Source organism: Octopus bimaculoides, chromosome 5 (assembly GCF_046866305.1).
Source record: "Octopus bimaculoides isolate indiv1 chromosome 5, ASM4686630v1, whole genome shotgun sequence".
NCBI lineage: Eukaryota > Metazoa > Mollusca > Cephalopoda > Octopoda > Octopodidae > Octopus > Octopus bimaculoides.
In genome coordinates, this window is record NC_142932.1 from 89,503,875 (window position 1) to 89,520,006 (window position 16,132).

At 38.1% G+C, this 16,132-nt stretch overlaps 1 protein-coding gene and 1 long non-coding RNA gene across 50 annotated transcripts in view; one reads left to right on the forward strand and one right to left on the reverse strand.

Moving 5' to 3' along the window:
• LOC106869124 (sorbin and SH3 domain-containing protein 1) overlaps positions 1 to 16,132 on the forward strand; it is a 487,488-nt gene that overhangs the window by 302,276 nt on the left and 169,080 nt on the right. For all 48 annotated transcript variants that reach the window (XM_089352588.1, XM_089352590.1, XM_089352584.1 and 45 more), the window contains one exon: positions 2,614 to 2,663. In XM_089352588.1, the coding sequence (XP_089208714.1) occupies positions 2,614 to 2,663 (50 nt within the window). The remainder of the gene's footprint in view (positions 1 to 2,613; positions 2,664 to 16,132) is intronic.
• LOC106869126 (uncharacterized) lies at positions 10,943 to 15,872 on the reverse strand. Of its 2 annotated transcripts, XR_008264256.2 has the most exons (3): positions 15,669 to 15,872; positions 13,993 to 14,129; positions 10,943 to 12,300 (listed from the first exon to the last, which is right to left on the reverse strand). It is a non-coding gene; the product is annotated as an uncharacterized LOC106869126 (long non-coding RNA). The 2 variants fall into 2 exon arrangements; XR_016241945.1 differs by lacking the exon at positions 13,993 to 14,129 and having other exon boundaries at positions 11,170 to 12,300.

A 16,132-nucleotide genomic window follows, 5' to 3' on the forward strand; every position in this document is an offset into this window, starting at 1 on the left:
GCCAAAGGCAATAGCAGTATATATGAATTTTTAAAATTAGAACTGAAGCAAATTTGCAAATGCAATTTGATGTTAAAAATAAAGGAAAAAGAATAAAAACTTTTAAAGTCAAGCCACCATATCACTATCAACAACACCATCATTATTCTTATGTTCTTCATCATCTTTATTTGATCCTCCATTTTCCTATGCTGATGTATTTGGATAGCTCTACATTTGCCTTCATCTATTTCATCTCAGTTCTGAGATCCAATAACAATTATTTCTCACATTAGTTAAGGCTTTTAAGGGTGGTATTTAATTGGTTGAACTGACTAATGCATTGGTTGAACTGACTATTTTGTTTTCCTTTGAATGGATAAAACACACATAATAGTATTTACTCTGGCAATCTACCACTTATGCCACTCCACCCTCATCATTTATTATTAGCATATTCTGATTTGTATTGGGATAAACAATTGGAAGTGAAGAGATTCATGCCTTCAAGAGTTATGCTCCAAGCTCTTTCAGCATGAGAAATAATTCATAAATTTGTTAACTTGTAAACAATGTACTGTCACATAAGGCATGATAAACTTAGCCTGTTACCTTGTTTAGCATCACCGGTTGGTTCCTGGATACCTTCAGTGGAGTCCACTAATTTGCAAGAATTTGAGCCCTCTCTCCTGTCTGAGGATAACCTATTCCTTACCTCTCACAAGTCTTGGAGACCATGAAAAATTTCATGGGTATTTCTATTCTTACTTTAAGCCATAATAAAAAATATTTTTTAAAGAAAAATGCAATACTGATAATGGAAATATCTTTTAAAAAGGACATGTGAAATATTCTTGATTGTATCAAATTTAAGTAGGCACTTTGTAAGTAACAATACAGCTTACATTCTATGTCAGCCCTAAAACATAGCTCATTGGCACGAACATTTTCTGAATGTAAAGTTGTCTTTGCATACAAAATTACTGAAGATAAGAGAACAAACTCCAGTACATGAATGTATGTGTTTAATTATTCAAAAATGGACATTTAATGTCTTTCTAGGTGAGATAATGGATATAAATATCTTTATCAATGTAGAAGAAAAAGTCTAAAGTATTGTTAAAATGAGACATAAAAATATTGGTCAAGATAAGTAAACAAGAGTATCCCCCTCTACACACACACACACACACACACACACACACACACATACACACACACACATACACACACACACACACACACATTTTGTGCATGTGATTTTATACTCACAAGTTAACTAACAGCCAATACATTACATGAAGTAAAGTTGGTATATTTCTTTTGTTTGTTTATTGGTTAGAGATCTTTGCAGTGATGTGCAACCCAGTCGTTCATCAGATGACTTTATTTTCTTCAAATGCCATCTGATGCATCTTGTCAGCTCAAAAGTTTAAGTAATGGCTCTTTAACCCTTTAGCATTCAGATTATTCTGTTAAATATAATGCTTATCTATTCGTGTTGTTTTGAATTTATTATGCATTTATGTTGCAGTTTTGAAATTTTGACTATGTGATTGTTTATTTTTAGAATGACATTGCAGGGTAGGTGTGAGAGGCCAGATATGGCCAGTTTGAATAGAAAGCACGTACAATATTTGGGCTGGATATGGTCAGTTTTAACAGAAAGCACATAGAATATTTGGGCTGGATATGGCCAGTTTGAATGCTAAATGGTTCATAAGCATATTCACACACACATATTTCTGTTCTTGCCTGACTGTCATAGCTATGTGAATCCCTAAAGTCTGCTCAGATATAGTTATGAAAGCATGGTTTAGTGATATACAAATACACACACCTTTGCTCTTTTTTAAAGATTGCTTAGCTAAAGTTAGTGATGTTATTTCTCATGCCAATGGATTGTACACTGGCATTGTGCTTTCAAAGACATGTGGAATAAAATATCCCTTGAGAGACATGTATGGATCAGCAACAAGAAGAACACCTGATTGTAAAACAATGCCACAGTAATATAATCATCTAACCCATGCTAGCATGAAGAAAATAAAACAGACATGAAAATGAATGATTAGATTTTAATGAACTTGTTATTATCCAACCATAATGTCAGCTCTGATCTAGCAGATCTTTGATCAAAGGTGTGCCTGTCATGACCATCCCATTTTCTATTCAGACAGTGTATCTAGGATTACATTATCCAATGTGTTCTTTTTAAAGCTGGATAGGAAGATTTGGCTGTTATTTTTGGCAAGTCAGGTGACCACTTAAGGGCTAACTCATTGGCTTGTGCTGGTGGTTATTACTATCGTTGGTGGTTGTGGTTTTGTTGGTAGTGATGGTGTAAATGGTGGTTGTGATGATAGCACTATTGTTTGGCCCTAGGTCATCTGTGATCAAGCGGACTTATGATTAAAGGTACCTCCATTACGACTATCCATTATCTAAAACCTCCATCTTTTTTGTTTTTAAGATGGTATGGTTTGATTTAAAGGAGATTTGACTGATATTTCTTGTCAGTCAAGCGACTATGGGGAAAGCACCCAAAATGATTTTGTTTAATGTTGAATAATAACAAACAGTCAGAGGGTAAAATGGTCTTAAAATATTAAAATATTGTTTTATCTCTTTCAGAATTACACCTACAACCCACCAGTTGAAAAACCTGGAGATTTCAGCGCATAGTAAGAATCTTTTCTTTTTAATTTAAAAAATATATATTTTTTATATTTTATTTCTATTTATTTTTTTTTGTGATTAAAATAACAGCTTTCAAAATGGAACATGGATTGATTTAACAGCTCTGTGTAATAATCAAAGGAGTTACCATTAACAGACAGCTTGTATATCTTCCTGTCTATACCAACACTGCTATGTTGTGTTTTAATTTATTACTCCAATCACATATATGTTTATAAATCTAAAACTGTTTGTTTAATACATCCATGTTGCTCTATTTTTTAACATGCTCTATCTCTCTCTCTCTCCTGCTCTCTCTCTCTCCTGCTCTCTCTCTCCTGCTCTCTCTCTCCTGCTCTCTCTCTCCTGCTCTCTCTCTCCTGCTCTCTCTCTCCTGCTCTCTCTCTCCTGCTCTCTCTCTCCTGCTCTCTCTCTCCTGCTCTCTCTCTCCTGCTCTCTCTCTCTCCTGCTCTCTCTCTCCTGCTCTCTCTCTCCTGCTCTCTCTCTCTCTCTCCCTCTCTCTCTCTCTCCTGCTCTCTCTCTCTCTCCCTCTCTCTCTCTCTCCTGCTCTCTCTCTCTCTCTCCCTCTCTCTCTCTCTCCTGCTCTCTCTCTTCATTCAGCACTACCTCATTCCCCAGTGTTTTTATTGTTAAAGAAAAAAGTGTGTAAAATTTTGATTTCAACTAGTTTGTTAACCTTTATAGCATTTCTCTGTCCCCCTGCTGCTTCACAGCTAATGCCAAACATAGATAAGCCCATAAACTTAAATCCTGACTGATTGATTTAGTAGGGTGTTTTTATAACAACACCAATCATTGATTTCAGATAGATCAACAAAGTGAAACATCAAGCTAAGCAACCACGTTACTTCTACTACTGAAAAATATGTTGCATCTAACTATCAGGTACACGACACTGCTTTTCCTCTTCCCAGGCTACAGGCCCACACCCCCAACACCCATACTGTTAGGATTGGCACTCTCAACGTCGGCACGCTGAAAGGTAGATCTGGTGAAATTGTTGAGATGCTTGAACGGAGATGCGTAGATATGTGCTGCATCCAGGAAGTAAGATGGAGAGGAGGTTCTGCAAGGTTCCTCACAGGCAAAGAACACAGGTACAAGATTTTCTGGGCAGGGAACACTGACGGGGTCGGGGGCGTAGGAATACTTCTAGCGGAGAAATGGGTGGATAAGGTAATCGAGGTCGTTAGAGTAAGTGACAGAGTACTTAAGATCAGACTAGTGCTTCATCATAGATTAGCTACTGTCATCTCAGCCTATGCACCTCAACCTGGGCTACCAGATGGTCTGAAAGACCAATTCTATGACACCCTCTTGCAAACTACCTCGTCGACGAGTGACAGGGACCTTCTCTTTGTGGCTGGAGACTTCAACGGTCATGTCGGACGTCGTGCTGGGGGCTTCCATGGCATACATGGAGGCTATGGCTTCGGTTCCCGCAACGAGGAGGGAACCAGACTGCTGGAGTTCTGTGATGCAACCAATCTTATGGTCTGCAATACCAACTTCAGGAAACCTGCCAGTCACCTAGTCACCTACCGCTCCGGCAGACACTCTAGCCAAATCGACTACATCCTCGCCAGAAATAGGGAAAGAGGGCGGCTTATAAATGCCAAAACCTACCCTGGCGAAGAATGTACCCCACAACATAGATTAGTAGTTAGCGACTTTGGGATCAAGGCAAAATGGGTGCCCAGAATTAGACAGGCTTGGAGAAGAAGGGTGTGGAAGCTTAAAGACCCTGCAAACGGACAGAGACTTAGAGACAAGTTACTTGAAGCATTTAACGAAATAGAAGGGGATATAGCATCATACAACGTGGAAGACAATTGGAGATTTCTGCGGGACAACCTGTTGAAAGCCACCGACCAGATTTGTGGGTGGTGTAAGGTCCCCTCCCAACCCAGAGTAACGTGGTGGTGGAACAAGGAGGTAGACAGGGCTATTAGACAAAAGAAACAAGCTTGGAAGGACTGGAAGAACGGTGGTAGCAGGGAATTGTACCAATGTGCCAGAAGGGAGGCTAGGCGACAGGTTTATTTAGCCAGAGGGGAAGCAGATAAGGAAAGATTTGCCAATGTTCTGCGCCGTGAGGACCAAAGACTCGAGGTATTTCGGGTTGCAAGACAGTGTAGGAGAGAGAATAGTGATGTTGTAGGAGAGAAATGTGTTCGCATGGATGATGGTACGCTTGCATTAAATGAGGATGCAAAGAAAGAGGTCTGGAGATGCCACTACGATAGATTGCTTAATAAAGAGAATGAATGGGAGAAAGAGAGCCTGCCTTATGTCGACCCAATAGAGGGACCAGCTATCCGAGTTGATAGTACCAGGGTAGATAAAGCAATTAAGAGTATGAAGACCGGGAAAGCCCCCGGCCCATCAGGAATCACTGCAGAGATGCTCAAAATATCTGGCAGTGTTGGCTATAGCCTAGTCACCCGTATTACGAACCAGGTGATACACGAAGGAGTCATACCCTATGACTGGTGTAGCAGCATCATAGTCAACTGCTACAAAGGTAAAGGGGACGCTTTAGATACAAATAATTACAGAGGCATCAAGCTGTTAGATCAGGTTATGAAAGTTACAGAGAGGGTCATAGCCCAACTAATTAGGGAGCGAATCAATTTAGATGAGATGCAGTTTGGGTTCGTGCCAGGTAAAAGCACTACTGATGCCTTATTTCTAGTGAGACAGTTGCAAGAGAAATACCTAGCCAAGGATAAACCTCTGTACCTGGCTTTCGTTGACATGGAGAAAGCCTTTGACAGGGTCCCCCGATCCCTTATCTGGTGGTCAATGAGGAAACTTGGGATAGAAGAATGGCTAGTGAGAGCTGTGCGAGCCATGTACAGAGATGCGGCCAGTAAGGTGAGGGTTGGAAATGAGTACAGCAATGAATTCCGGGTAGAGGTAGGGGTCCACCAAGGTTCCGTCCTCAGCCCCCTATTATTTACCATAGTCCTCCAGGCAATCACAGAGGAGTTCAAGACAGGTTGCCCCTGGGAGCTCCTCTATGCTGATGACCTTGCCCTAATTGCGGAGTCACTATCAGAACTAGAGGAGAAGTTTCAGGTGTGGAAGCAAGGTCTAGAACTGAAGGGCCTTAGAGTCAACCTAGCTAAAACCAAAATCCTAATAAGTAGGAAGGTAGATAAAACACAAACCCCTTCAGGTAGATGGCCCTGCTCAGTATGTAGAAAAGGAGTAGGTAGTAACTCTATAAGATGTACCCGGTGCAAGCTATGGACACATAAGAGGTGCAGCAACATCAAAGGCAGGTTAACTAGCAAGTTAGTTTTTGTTTGTGGCAGATGTTCAGGTGCAATAAAGACTGCAAACAAACAGGAAACAACTTCTATCTCATTCCAGGGTGAAAAACTAGAGGTAGTCGATAGCTTCCGCTATCTGGGCGACCAAGTTAGTAGTGGGGGTGGGTGCGCTGAAAGTGTAGCTGCTAGAATAAGAATAGCCTGGGCAAAGTTTAGAGAGCTCTTACCCCTGCTGGCGACAAAGGGACTCTCACTCAGAGTAAAAGGCAGACTGTATGACGCATGCGTACGAACAACCATGCTACATGGCAGTGAAACATGGGCTGTAACTGCTGAGGACATACGTAAGCTCGCAAGGAATGAAGCCAGTATGCTCCGTTGGATGTGTAATGTCAATGTGAATACCCGTCAGAGTGTAAGTATCTTGAGAGAAAAGCTGAACATTAGAAGCATCAGTTGTGGCGTGCAAGAGAGACGATTGCGCTGGTATGGACATGTGGTGAGAATGGAGGAGGATAGCTGCGTGAAAAAGTGCCACACCCTAACAGTTGAGGGAACCCGTGGAAGAGGTAGGCCCAGGAAGACCTGGGCTGAGGTGGTGAGGCAAGACCTTCGTACATTGGGCCTCACCGAGGCGATGACTACGGACCGAGACCTTTGGAAATGGGCTGTGCGTGAGAAGACCCGGCAAGCCAAGTAAGATCGTTGCCAGTGCCCCTGGACTGGTTCTTGTGCGGGTGGCACATGAGATGCACCATTTTGAGCGTGGCCGTTGCCAGTACCGCCTGACTGGCTCCTGTAGGATTTTCGAGCGAGATCGTTGCCAGTGCCCCTGGACTGGCTTGTGCGGGTGGCACATAAAAGACACCATTTCGAGCGTGGCCGTTTTCGTGCGGGTGACACGTAAAAGCACCCACTACACTCTCTGAGTGGTTGGCGTTAGGAAGGGCATCCAGCTGTAGAAACTCTGCCAAATCAGACTGGAGCCTGGTGTTGCCATCCGGTTTCACCAGTCCTCAGTCAAATCGTCCAACCCATGCTAGCATGGAAAGCGGACGTTAAACGATGATGATGATGATGATGACTGATAGGTGGAGGTGCATTGAAAATGATGTTACTAAGATATTGACCTACTGACTGGAAGGTCAAGAAATTATATACTGCTTTCTGTGCTCTGCTGTGGTTTGTAGCCAAGATACTTAACTCTAAAGCAGCCCAGTCCACTTAATTGTATATAGGTACAGTGATGTGATAGGCTGATCGTTTCAAGCTGCTGAAGCATTATGTAATTGAAACATGTTTTGTTAGCTTGCAGGGCTGGATTAAAATTCTCTGATGAGTGTTGCTTCATCATCATCATCATCATCATCATCAGGTGTGCTGTTAAGTTAGACATGGCCTGGGCCTACACTGGCCAAAACCTATCAAAGTTACCATCATCATCATCAGTGTTTAACATCCACCTTCCATGCCTGCATGGGTTGGACAGTTTGACAGGAGTTGGCAGGAGCCTGCTCCAGACTTCTGTGTTTGTTTTGGCAGGGTTTTTACAGAGGGATGGTCTTCCTAACACCAACCACCCAGCAGAGTGGACTGAGTGCTTTTACATGGCACCAGCACAGGCAAGGTCAGTTTGGCATGGTTTTTTATAGCTGGATACCCTTCCAAACACCAACCACTTTACAGTGTGGACTGGATGCTTTTTAAGTGGCACCAGCACTGGCAGGGTCACCCAGTAACTTGCAACACAAAGATCCTTTGAGAGGGGAAAGGGAATTGGAGGAAGGAATCTTGTGTCAGATGATGAAAGATTTGAACCATCTATCTATCCCTTGCCACTAAATAATATCATTACAAATTGAAATATCATTATCATCATCATCATCATCGTTGTCATCGTTTAATGTCCATTTTCCATGCTAGCATGGGTTGGACGGTTTGACCGGCGTCTGGGAAGCCAGGAGGCTGCACCAGGCTCCAGTCTGATCTGGCAGTGTTTCTACAGCTGGATGCCCTTCCTAACACCAACCACTCCGTAAGTGTAGTGGGTGCTTTTTACGTGCCACCGGCACAGGGGCCAGAGGAGGCTAGCAACAGCCACGATCGGTTGGTGCTTTTTACATGCCACTGGCATGGAAGCCAGTCAAGGCGACACTGGCATCGGCCACGTTCAGATGGTGCTTTTTACGTGCTACCAGAACAGGTATCACGACTACAATTTCCATATGATTTTCATTTTGATGTTGATGTACTTGACTCAATAGGTCTCCTCAAGCACAGCATGTCACCCCACAACCCAAGGTACTTTTGAATGGGCTGGGGCTGGTTATGCGAAACTGGTGTAGGATACAGCTGTGAACTCACTTTATTTGCCGGGTCTTCACAGTCACAGCATATTTCCAGAGGTCTTGGTCTTTCGTCATTGCCTCTGTGAGGCCCAACATTCAATGGTCATGCTTCACCGCCTCATCCCATGTCTTCCTGGGTCTACCTCTACCCCGGATTCCTTCAACTGTTTGGGAGTGGCACTTCTTCACACGGCTCTCCTCATCCATCTGTAGTATATGACCATACCAGCGCAAACGTCTCTCTTACATGCCACATCCGATGCTTCTTATGTCCAACATTTCTCTCAGGGCGCTTACATTCTGTCGTGTGTGCACACTGACATTACATATTATTATGTTAAACATTTTATCAGTTGATTCATTGATAATATTGATAAACTCAGTTTGTGTTTGCTTTAAGTAATACAACAAAAGTATAAACCTTTGATAATGAAATTTATCTAAAAACATAATATAGTGACTGATATGTTGCAAGAAGAAAGATATTAATATAAACTGAAATGTTGATAACTTTACAACTTTTTATCTGTTATGTATTTTTATTTATTATTATCAAGAAGCTTTCTTTGCAACCACATGGTATTGAGTTCAGTCCTGCTAAGCAGTACTTTGAACAAGTGTTCTATTATAGCTCTGGTTCAGTCAATTCTTTGTGAGTGAATTTGGGTAGAGGGAAACTGTGTGGATGCTTGTTATGTAGATATTTGTGTGTCTTTGTTTTTGTTCTTCCCTCCCCACTATTGGTTTGTTTATGTCCCCTAGCAAAAGAGGCTAATAGAATAAGTATCAGGCTTAACCCATAAACTGTTGGGATTTTGCTGTATGTAACACGAACTGCTCAGCCTATTTTGGGTAAAGATCAACATCGATCTATCACTCGAAAAAAAAAAATACTCAGTGTTTCTTAACACCTTCTGTGATTAGCTACACTGTTTCTGGGGTAAAAGGGTATCGTGTGCATACATTATACGTCATCAAAATTAGGTCAGATCAAGCCCTACTTCCGTGGCCACGAACGTGGCCTGTCGCACTGTCGCGTTGGCCACTGAGGTGGCCTATCGCAGTTTATGGGTTAAAAGATAAGTACTGGGCTCAATTTGTTCAACTAAACCCTTCAAGGCAGTGCTCTAACATGGCCGCTGTCCATTGGACTGAAATAAGAAAAAGATAAAAGAATCTACTTAATCTTTTGACATAAAATTTGACCAGCTGTGTATATTTTCTTTGTAATAAATTTCCTTTTTCTGCCCTTTTAATATAATCACCTTAAGCTGTTCAAAGTTATAGGGAAGTTGTAGAACAGGTTGTGGTGTGGCACTACAGTTGGCTTTTGTTTGTTATTCCATACAGTGTAGACAGCAGGTGTGAATCTGATGCTGACATATCTTTATTTATATACAGTAAATAACTGGAGACATAAATGAAATAAATAATAATGATCATAATTATAATGAAGACAATCGTCCAGTTGATACATGTCAACATGTATCAAATGACTGCAGCGCAGTATCTCTCTATTCTTCTCAGTCTAGCAACATCATGTGTGAGGACCAACATTCTCAGATCTGGCTTCACCACTTCTTCCCACACCTTCCTTTGTTTGTTTGTATATAACCACAAGTTCCCACCACTGCCATCTCATTTTCTCTCAGCAGGTGATATATTATTGTCCATTGGTATTATTTTTCTAGAGCAATATAGTTTTTCTGTGTACATATAGACTAGTACTTTATAATGTCCATCAGCTTATCAACTTACTTACACTTAAGCTTTCTTGTAATGATTAAACTGTTTTGTCTGTGCTTAGATATTAAAATGCAATATTCATTTATTATTACTTTAGGATCTTAGTATAAGACAAAGAAAATGGTACTAAAAAGCAGGATTTATATGTTAATCCTAGCAGAATCATCCTGTAAGTTAAACAATATAATTTTGAGTTATATCTGTAAAGGTTAAATGAATAGGTAAGATATTGAATTACCAATACAAAAGCCATGTTATGTTCCAAACTCACTGCTGTTTGAGCAGAATATGAGGAGACTATATTCCATGTAACTCACCTTACCAAACACTCAATATTAGGTATCATAGCATCCTCAAAGATTTCCTCTTATACATTAGTACTCTATTTACCCTATCGATAGCTATTTTATCTAGGTCTTTTGTAGTACTGTATATGAAGGCATATGGCATTGTGGTTAGGATGTTAGACTCATGATCATAAGGTTTGATTCTAAGATTGAGCAAGCAGCACTTCATTTCACATTGCTTCATTCTACCTAGCTGAAATGAGCATAGGCTGAGTGCTGATGCAGTCCTCTCTCCCTCTAGCTTCACATACTAGGTATTCTGTTGAGTTGAGGGTGGGAAGACTCAAGAAGGTTTCTATGTTTGCTCCACCTAAAACAATTAGTGAAATCGTGGTATGTACTACCAAATCATCTTTGATTCTGAATGATAGCTGTAGTTATAATAAGGCGTGTGTGTGTGTGTGTGCGCGCGCACGTGTGCACACACACACACACACACACACACGCTGAAAGTGTATTAGACAATCAAGACAGTAAAAATGTCTCTCAGAATATTCTTTTTGAAAAATAATAATAAATAAATAAAATATTAAGAAAAATCTTCAGAATCATTTTTACTGTTAATGTCTTAGTTATAAAGGGAAGGGAGCACCCATAGTATTTTGCAGGGGATTAAGTTAAAATAGCAAAACTTTTTATTTTATTTGAAATGTATATATGTGTGTGTGTGTGTGTGTGTGTATTATTTGAAAAATATGAATATCAAAGCAAGAAATAAATCACAGAATATGATCTAAAATAAAATAAAGAAAAATAGAAAACGCACAAGTGTGAGTTTATATATATGTATGAGTATATTTACATACATGTGTGTCTGTATAGACATGTATGAGGTTGTGTATAAAAGAAGCAAAAAAAAAATAATAATTCAAAGAAAACAAAAGCAAAATAACCTTGAACAAATCCCAAATAAGCCATATGTTCTTCATTTTCCACCTATAATTTGGTCACATCTGTTTAGTGGTAATTATAAATATTTCACCTCCCTAAGTTTGACAAACAAGGATATAGTTCTGCTATTTATATTACAGTTCTCTACAATTTAAAATATCAGCACCTGATATAACTTGCATATTTATTTAGTAGTTTAGATTTTTTAATTCTCTGGATGATCTACAGAAACCAGAGTAGAGAATGGACTGTGGAGTTTCACAACAGGATTAATATAAAATCCACTTTTCTATTTTAGTGTTGTAGATGTTTTTTAGCCTTATGTTAACCCTTATGTCCTGATCCTGTAGATCTATGATTCAAAAATGTTCTAGCTGTGACTAACCCTTAATTTATTCAGATATAATGTATCTAGACCTACATTATTTAATGTGACTGCATTTTTTAAAGACAGTCAGTTTGTCTGAGAGAGATTGAGTGGCTATTTCTAGCAAGTTGTGTGACCATATAGAAGTGTTCTTGGTGCTTTAAGGAGTTTTGCTGTTGTTGTTTAACTTTATGCCAATCCTGACTGAGTAGACTTACATTATTCAATCTATCTTTTCTAAGATGGTAGAATAGGATTTGAGAGAAATTTGGTTGCTGTTTCTCGCAGGTTAATCAAAGGTGTTCCAGCTACAACCATCATTCTTTATTCAGATGTAATGTCTAGAACTGCAATAACCTATATGTCTTTTAACCTGTTATATCTAGCAGGCCAAGTTGTCATGTACAGGCACATTTATTGGCTTTTAGAATTTGAGCTAAAAGTATGAAGTGCTTCATTTCAAAGACTGTTGAGTTTCTTGGTGTGGGTACTCATACATTTAGTTGAGTATCTCCATGGAGCTTCTCTAGCTGCCTTGTGTCTACTTTGGATATTTTCTGTGGTATATTCAGTCTTTGAGGTGATGAAGTTAAAGCAAAATCACATTCATTCTTTGTCAGTTGCACTTCCACCAGACAATGGAACTGTATAGATAAAAAGAAGGGAAAAACTGATCAATATAATTAAATTAATTACATTAATTTGTAACTATCAGAAAAGTAACAACAGAAACAAAGAATTACAAACAATGGGCAGAAATGAAATTGAAGGTTTTCTATATGAAGTAATCAACATATATGGCATTAATGAATGTCTCTTCTTTTATAGTAATTAAGTAATTAATGATATAAATCTCATAGTTGTTTTATCCTTTACTTCATTGTCCAAATATCTTCTTTGTTTTGCTACTTGTTGTTGATGGTGCTCCTACTGCTACTATTATTATACATTGTCTTTTACTGTTTTCATGAAAGAATGTCTTTAAGAGACATGTTTTGGCTTAAGAAAAGTCATCTGTTGAAATCTCCTTTGTTGCTACTAAGTCTTGTTTAAACTTGACAGAAAGTTACTCAGTAGACAAGCTACATGTATTTTACAATCACACAGAAATTTACTACTACTACTGCTACTGCTGCTGCTGCTAATGCAAACACCACCACCACATAATAATAAGAATATATTTGTACCCCAGTGTTATTTTGATGGCATATGCTGCTCTCTCACTCAATAATTATAATAATAATCTTTTCTATTATAGACACAATGTCTGAAGTTTTAGAGAGGGGGATAGTCAATTACATCAACCCCAGTTTTCAACTGGTACTTATTTCATTGATGCCCCCAAAAGATGAAAGGCAAAGTTAACCTTGGTGGTATTTGAATTCAGAATATAAAGGTGGATGAAATGCTGCTAATCATTTTGCCCAGCATGCTAATGATTCTGCCAGCTCATTGTCTTAATAATGATAATAATGGATTATCAGGAGGGTTCTAAGCACTTGAAAGACCACTGAAAACCTGTGGATACCTAAGGTTACAGGTAGTAACCTGCTACCTACATAAATCCTACCAGGAATAAGACCGAATCTAAGTCAAACCAAATAATAATAATAGTGACATTTTGAGCAGGATGGGCTACTTGACATGAAGAAAATTCTAACTGGGCCCCACCTGCAAGGCCATGTGCTGTTTATCTTGATATGAGATCGCCATGTGATGCATGTGCCTGGTAGTCATGCTGGATACGTTGGGTTTTGTATATCTGTACCTTCAGTGTTATTTTGATGGTATGCATTGCTCTCTCTCTCACTCAATAATAATAATAATAATAATCTTTTCTACTAAAGGCACAAGGCCTGAAATTTTGGGGGAGTGGACTAGTTGATTTCATCAATCCCAGTATTTCACTGGCACTTAATTTATTGACCCTGAAAGGATGAAAGGCAAAGTTGACCTTGGCAGAATTTGAACTCAGATCGTAGCAATGGGCGAAATACTGCGAAGCATTTCATCCAGTGTGCTATTATTATTAAGCTTGTTGACTTAATAATAATAACAATGATAATAATTGGATAGCAACATGTAAATACTTTTCCTTAACTCTTATTTCTCCTCACCATTTTGAAAAAAAAAAAAACCTATATCCAAAATATTGATGTTTTCCCTTTTCCTCACAACAAATATTTATAGTTTTATTACAGTTTTCCATTATTTTAATTAAGGCAGTTTCTCTATTAAATTAAAGTGATTCTTGTGCTCTGCTAAAGTGGTTAAAGTAAATATGCAGTGCAATAACAGTAAAGAGCAAGATATGTATAAAGGTGCAATGTATTTACCCTCCTGCTTTGCTTTACAGTTTTTTTTCTTCTGTTTTGAACCCTAAGACTGCTCAGGCCAGTTACCCAGTTTCCATAGCATATAAGTGACTGAGATCACAACATTGCCCTTGAATGGACACTAGTCTGTCATATAGCTGTAGAGGATGAAACAATGCAAAATGAAATGATTTGTTCTAGAATACAATGCACCACTCAGTCCCAGAACCAAAACCCTAATCTAATGATTGTGAATGCAACACCCTAATCACAAGGTCACTCACCTTCGCAGTTTTCTTTATCAACCTTTAATGGCAACAAGCAAGACAACTTGTTTGTAGTAAATTAATTTAAGGATCCAAGCAAGAACACACGTTTAGCAATTAGAGAATCCTGATTTAGAATCTATTTGGATTTTCATTAACTTCGATGTAGATAGGGTCAAGTATTCTCTTACCAAAGTGTAAACATACAGAACCCTATAGTTTCCCAAACAATGGTGTTAGACGCTTGGAAATGTACAAAATAGTATTGCAAAGCAAATAAATTCATCAATTCTGTATAGATTAATATTTGATCTTTCATAAAGTAATTTGTTGGATTAATATTCAAAATTATAAAAGAACATTGTTTGTGTGTGAGCACAATGCATGTTGCAATTTCTGATGCAGCCAACATCACATCTACACTTTATTCAAGTGCTTAACTGTTTATATGATTCGTTTCAACTAGAACATAGTTTGAAATTACTTTTTATTAGATATTGAAATTACTTTTTATTAGATATTTTCTAATGCAGTAGTTCCCACACTGAGCAATGTGATACACTGACATAACACAAGATTTAGGTGTGCTACAAAAAATCAAATTATATTTTTAAGATGTGAAAAATAGCAATGTTGTTTATTGTTTAAAGAAATAACTACTTAATCATTTCTCTAGTTGGAATTATATATATATTTGTATCCTAAAATATGTAAATATCTTAGTGCTCTTGTAACAAAGTGCATCAAAATAGTTTTAATTGCTCGAAGGTGTGCTGTGAATAAAATAAATATAAATTAAAATACAGTCAGGGCTCACATTTGATGAAAGCTTCTGACTGCACCATCAGACCTCAGCTCTCTTTGCCAAATTTTTACTAATTTTAAATACTGATTTTTTTTTCTTCTTCTTCCTTGTTTTTCTACAAACTCTAATAATTTCTTGGAGAAGCAGAGTTAGATACCTTTGTTCAGTAACACAGTACAATAACAATAGTATGAACTGAGCCTATGACCAAGTGATCAATATTCTGCCCGTAACTTATATCCATTACACCTCATAAATAGCACAATAAATATATATACTGTGTAATAGTTCAGAAATGTACTAAATCAAAAATTTTTTTAGCTTTATTTCATCCAAAATTAACATAAACTTTGTCCTGCATCTATAAACAATTCATCAGTTGTTCAATTTCTTTTGGTCAAAGATGTTAACTGGTGTGATGAGAAAACTTGTCCTTACACTACTAAGACCATTAGAAAGCTTAAGAGCTCATCATTCAGAGATAGAAGGGAATATATAAAAATAAATACTATCTTTTAAGATTATTTAATAATATTTTGTGCAATCAGCTTAGAACAAACTTGCAATGGTTAGAAGTATGTCATTTCAAATTGCATTTTATTGTTCTTTCGTATAGTGTTACTTACCTTATAATTTATCATTTCACTGTTGATAATAGCTGTGCTGTTATATTTGGGAAATAAAAAAAACTCTCAAGGCCTAACTGCAGTTAAAATGCTGGAAGAGTCGGGGCTCAAAAGAAGTTTTAGCTATGAATCCAGAACCAAAGTCTTTGGAAAAGTAACAGTGGTAATAATAAGCACATTAGGTAATTATCATTACATATTTTTCTGGAAAAAGAAAAAAACAGTAAATAATGACAGTTCCAATACTATGTACATATGGAGAGAATAAATAAGAATTACGTAGAGACTGCTACAGGTTAAAAATACATCAAAGAATTCTTGGAGTGAAGAGGTTTGTTATGAATCTGAAATTTAGTATCCACATAAAAAAGGGGTGTTTTGCAGCATTTAAGCATTTATTCCACCATACTGGTATGATGTAGATTAGTCTACTAAGCAAGTTAATACAGTTCTATATTTAAGAG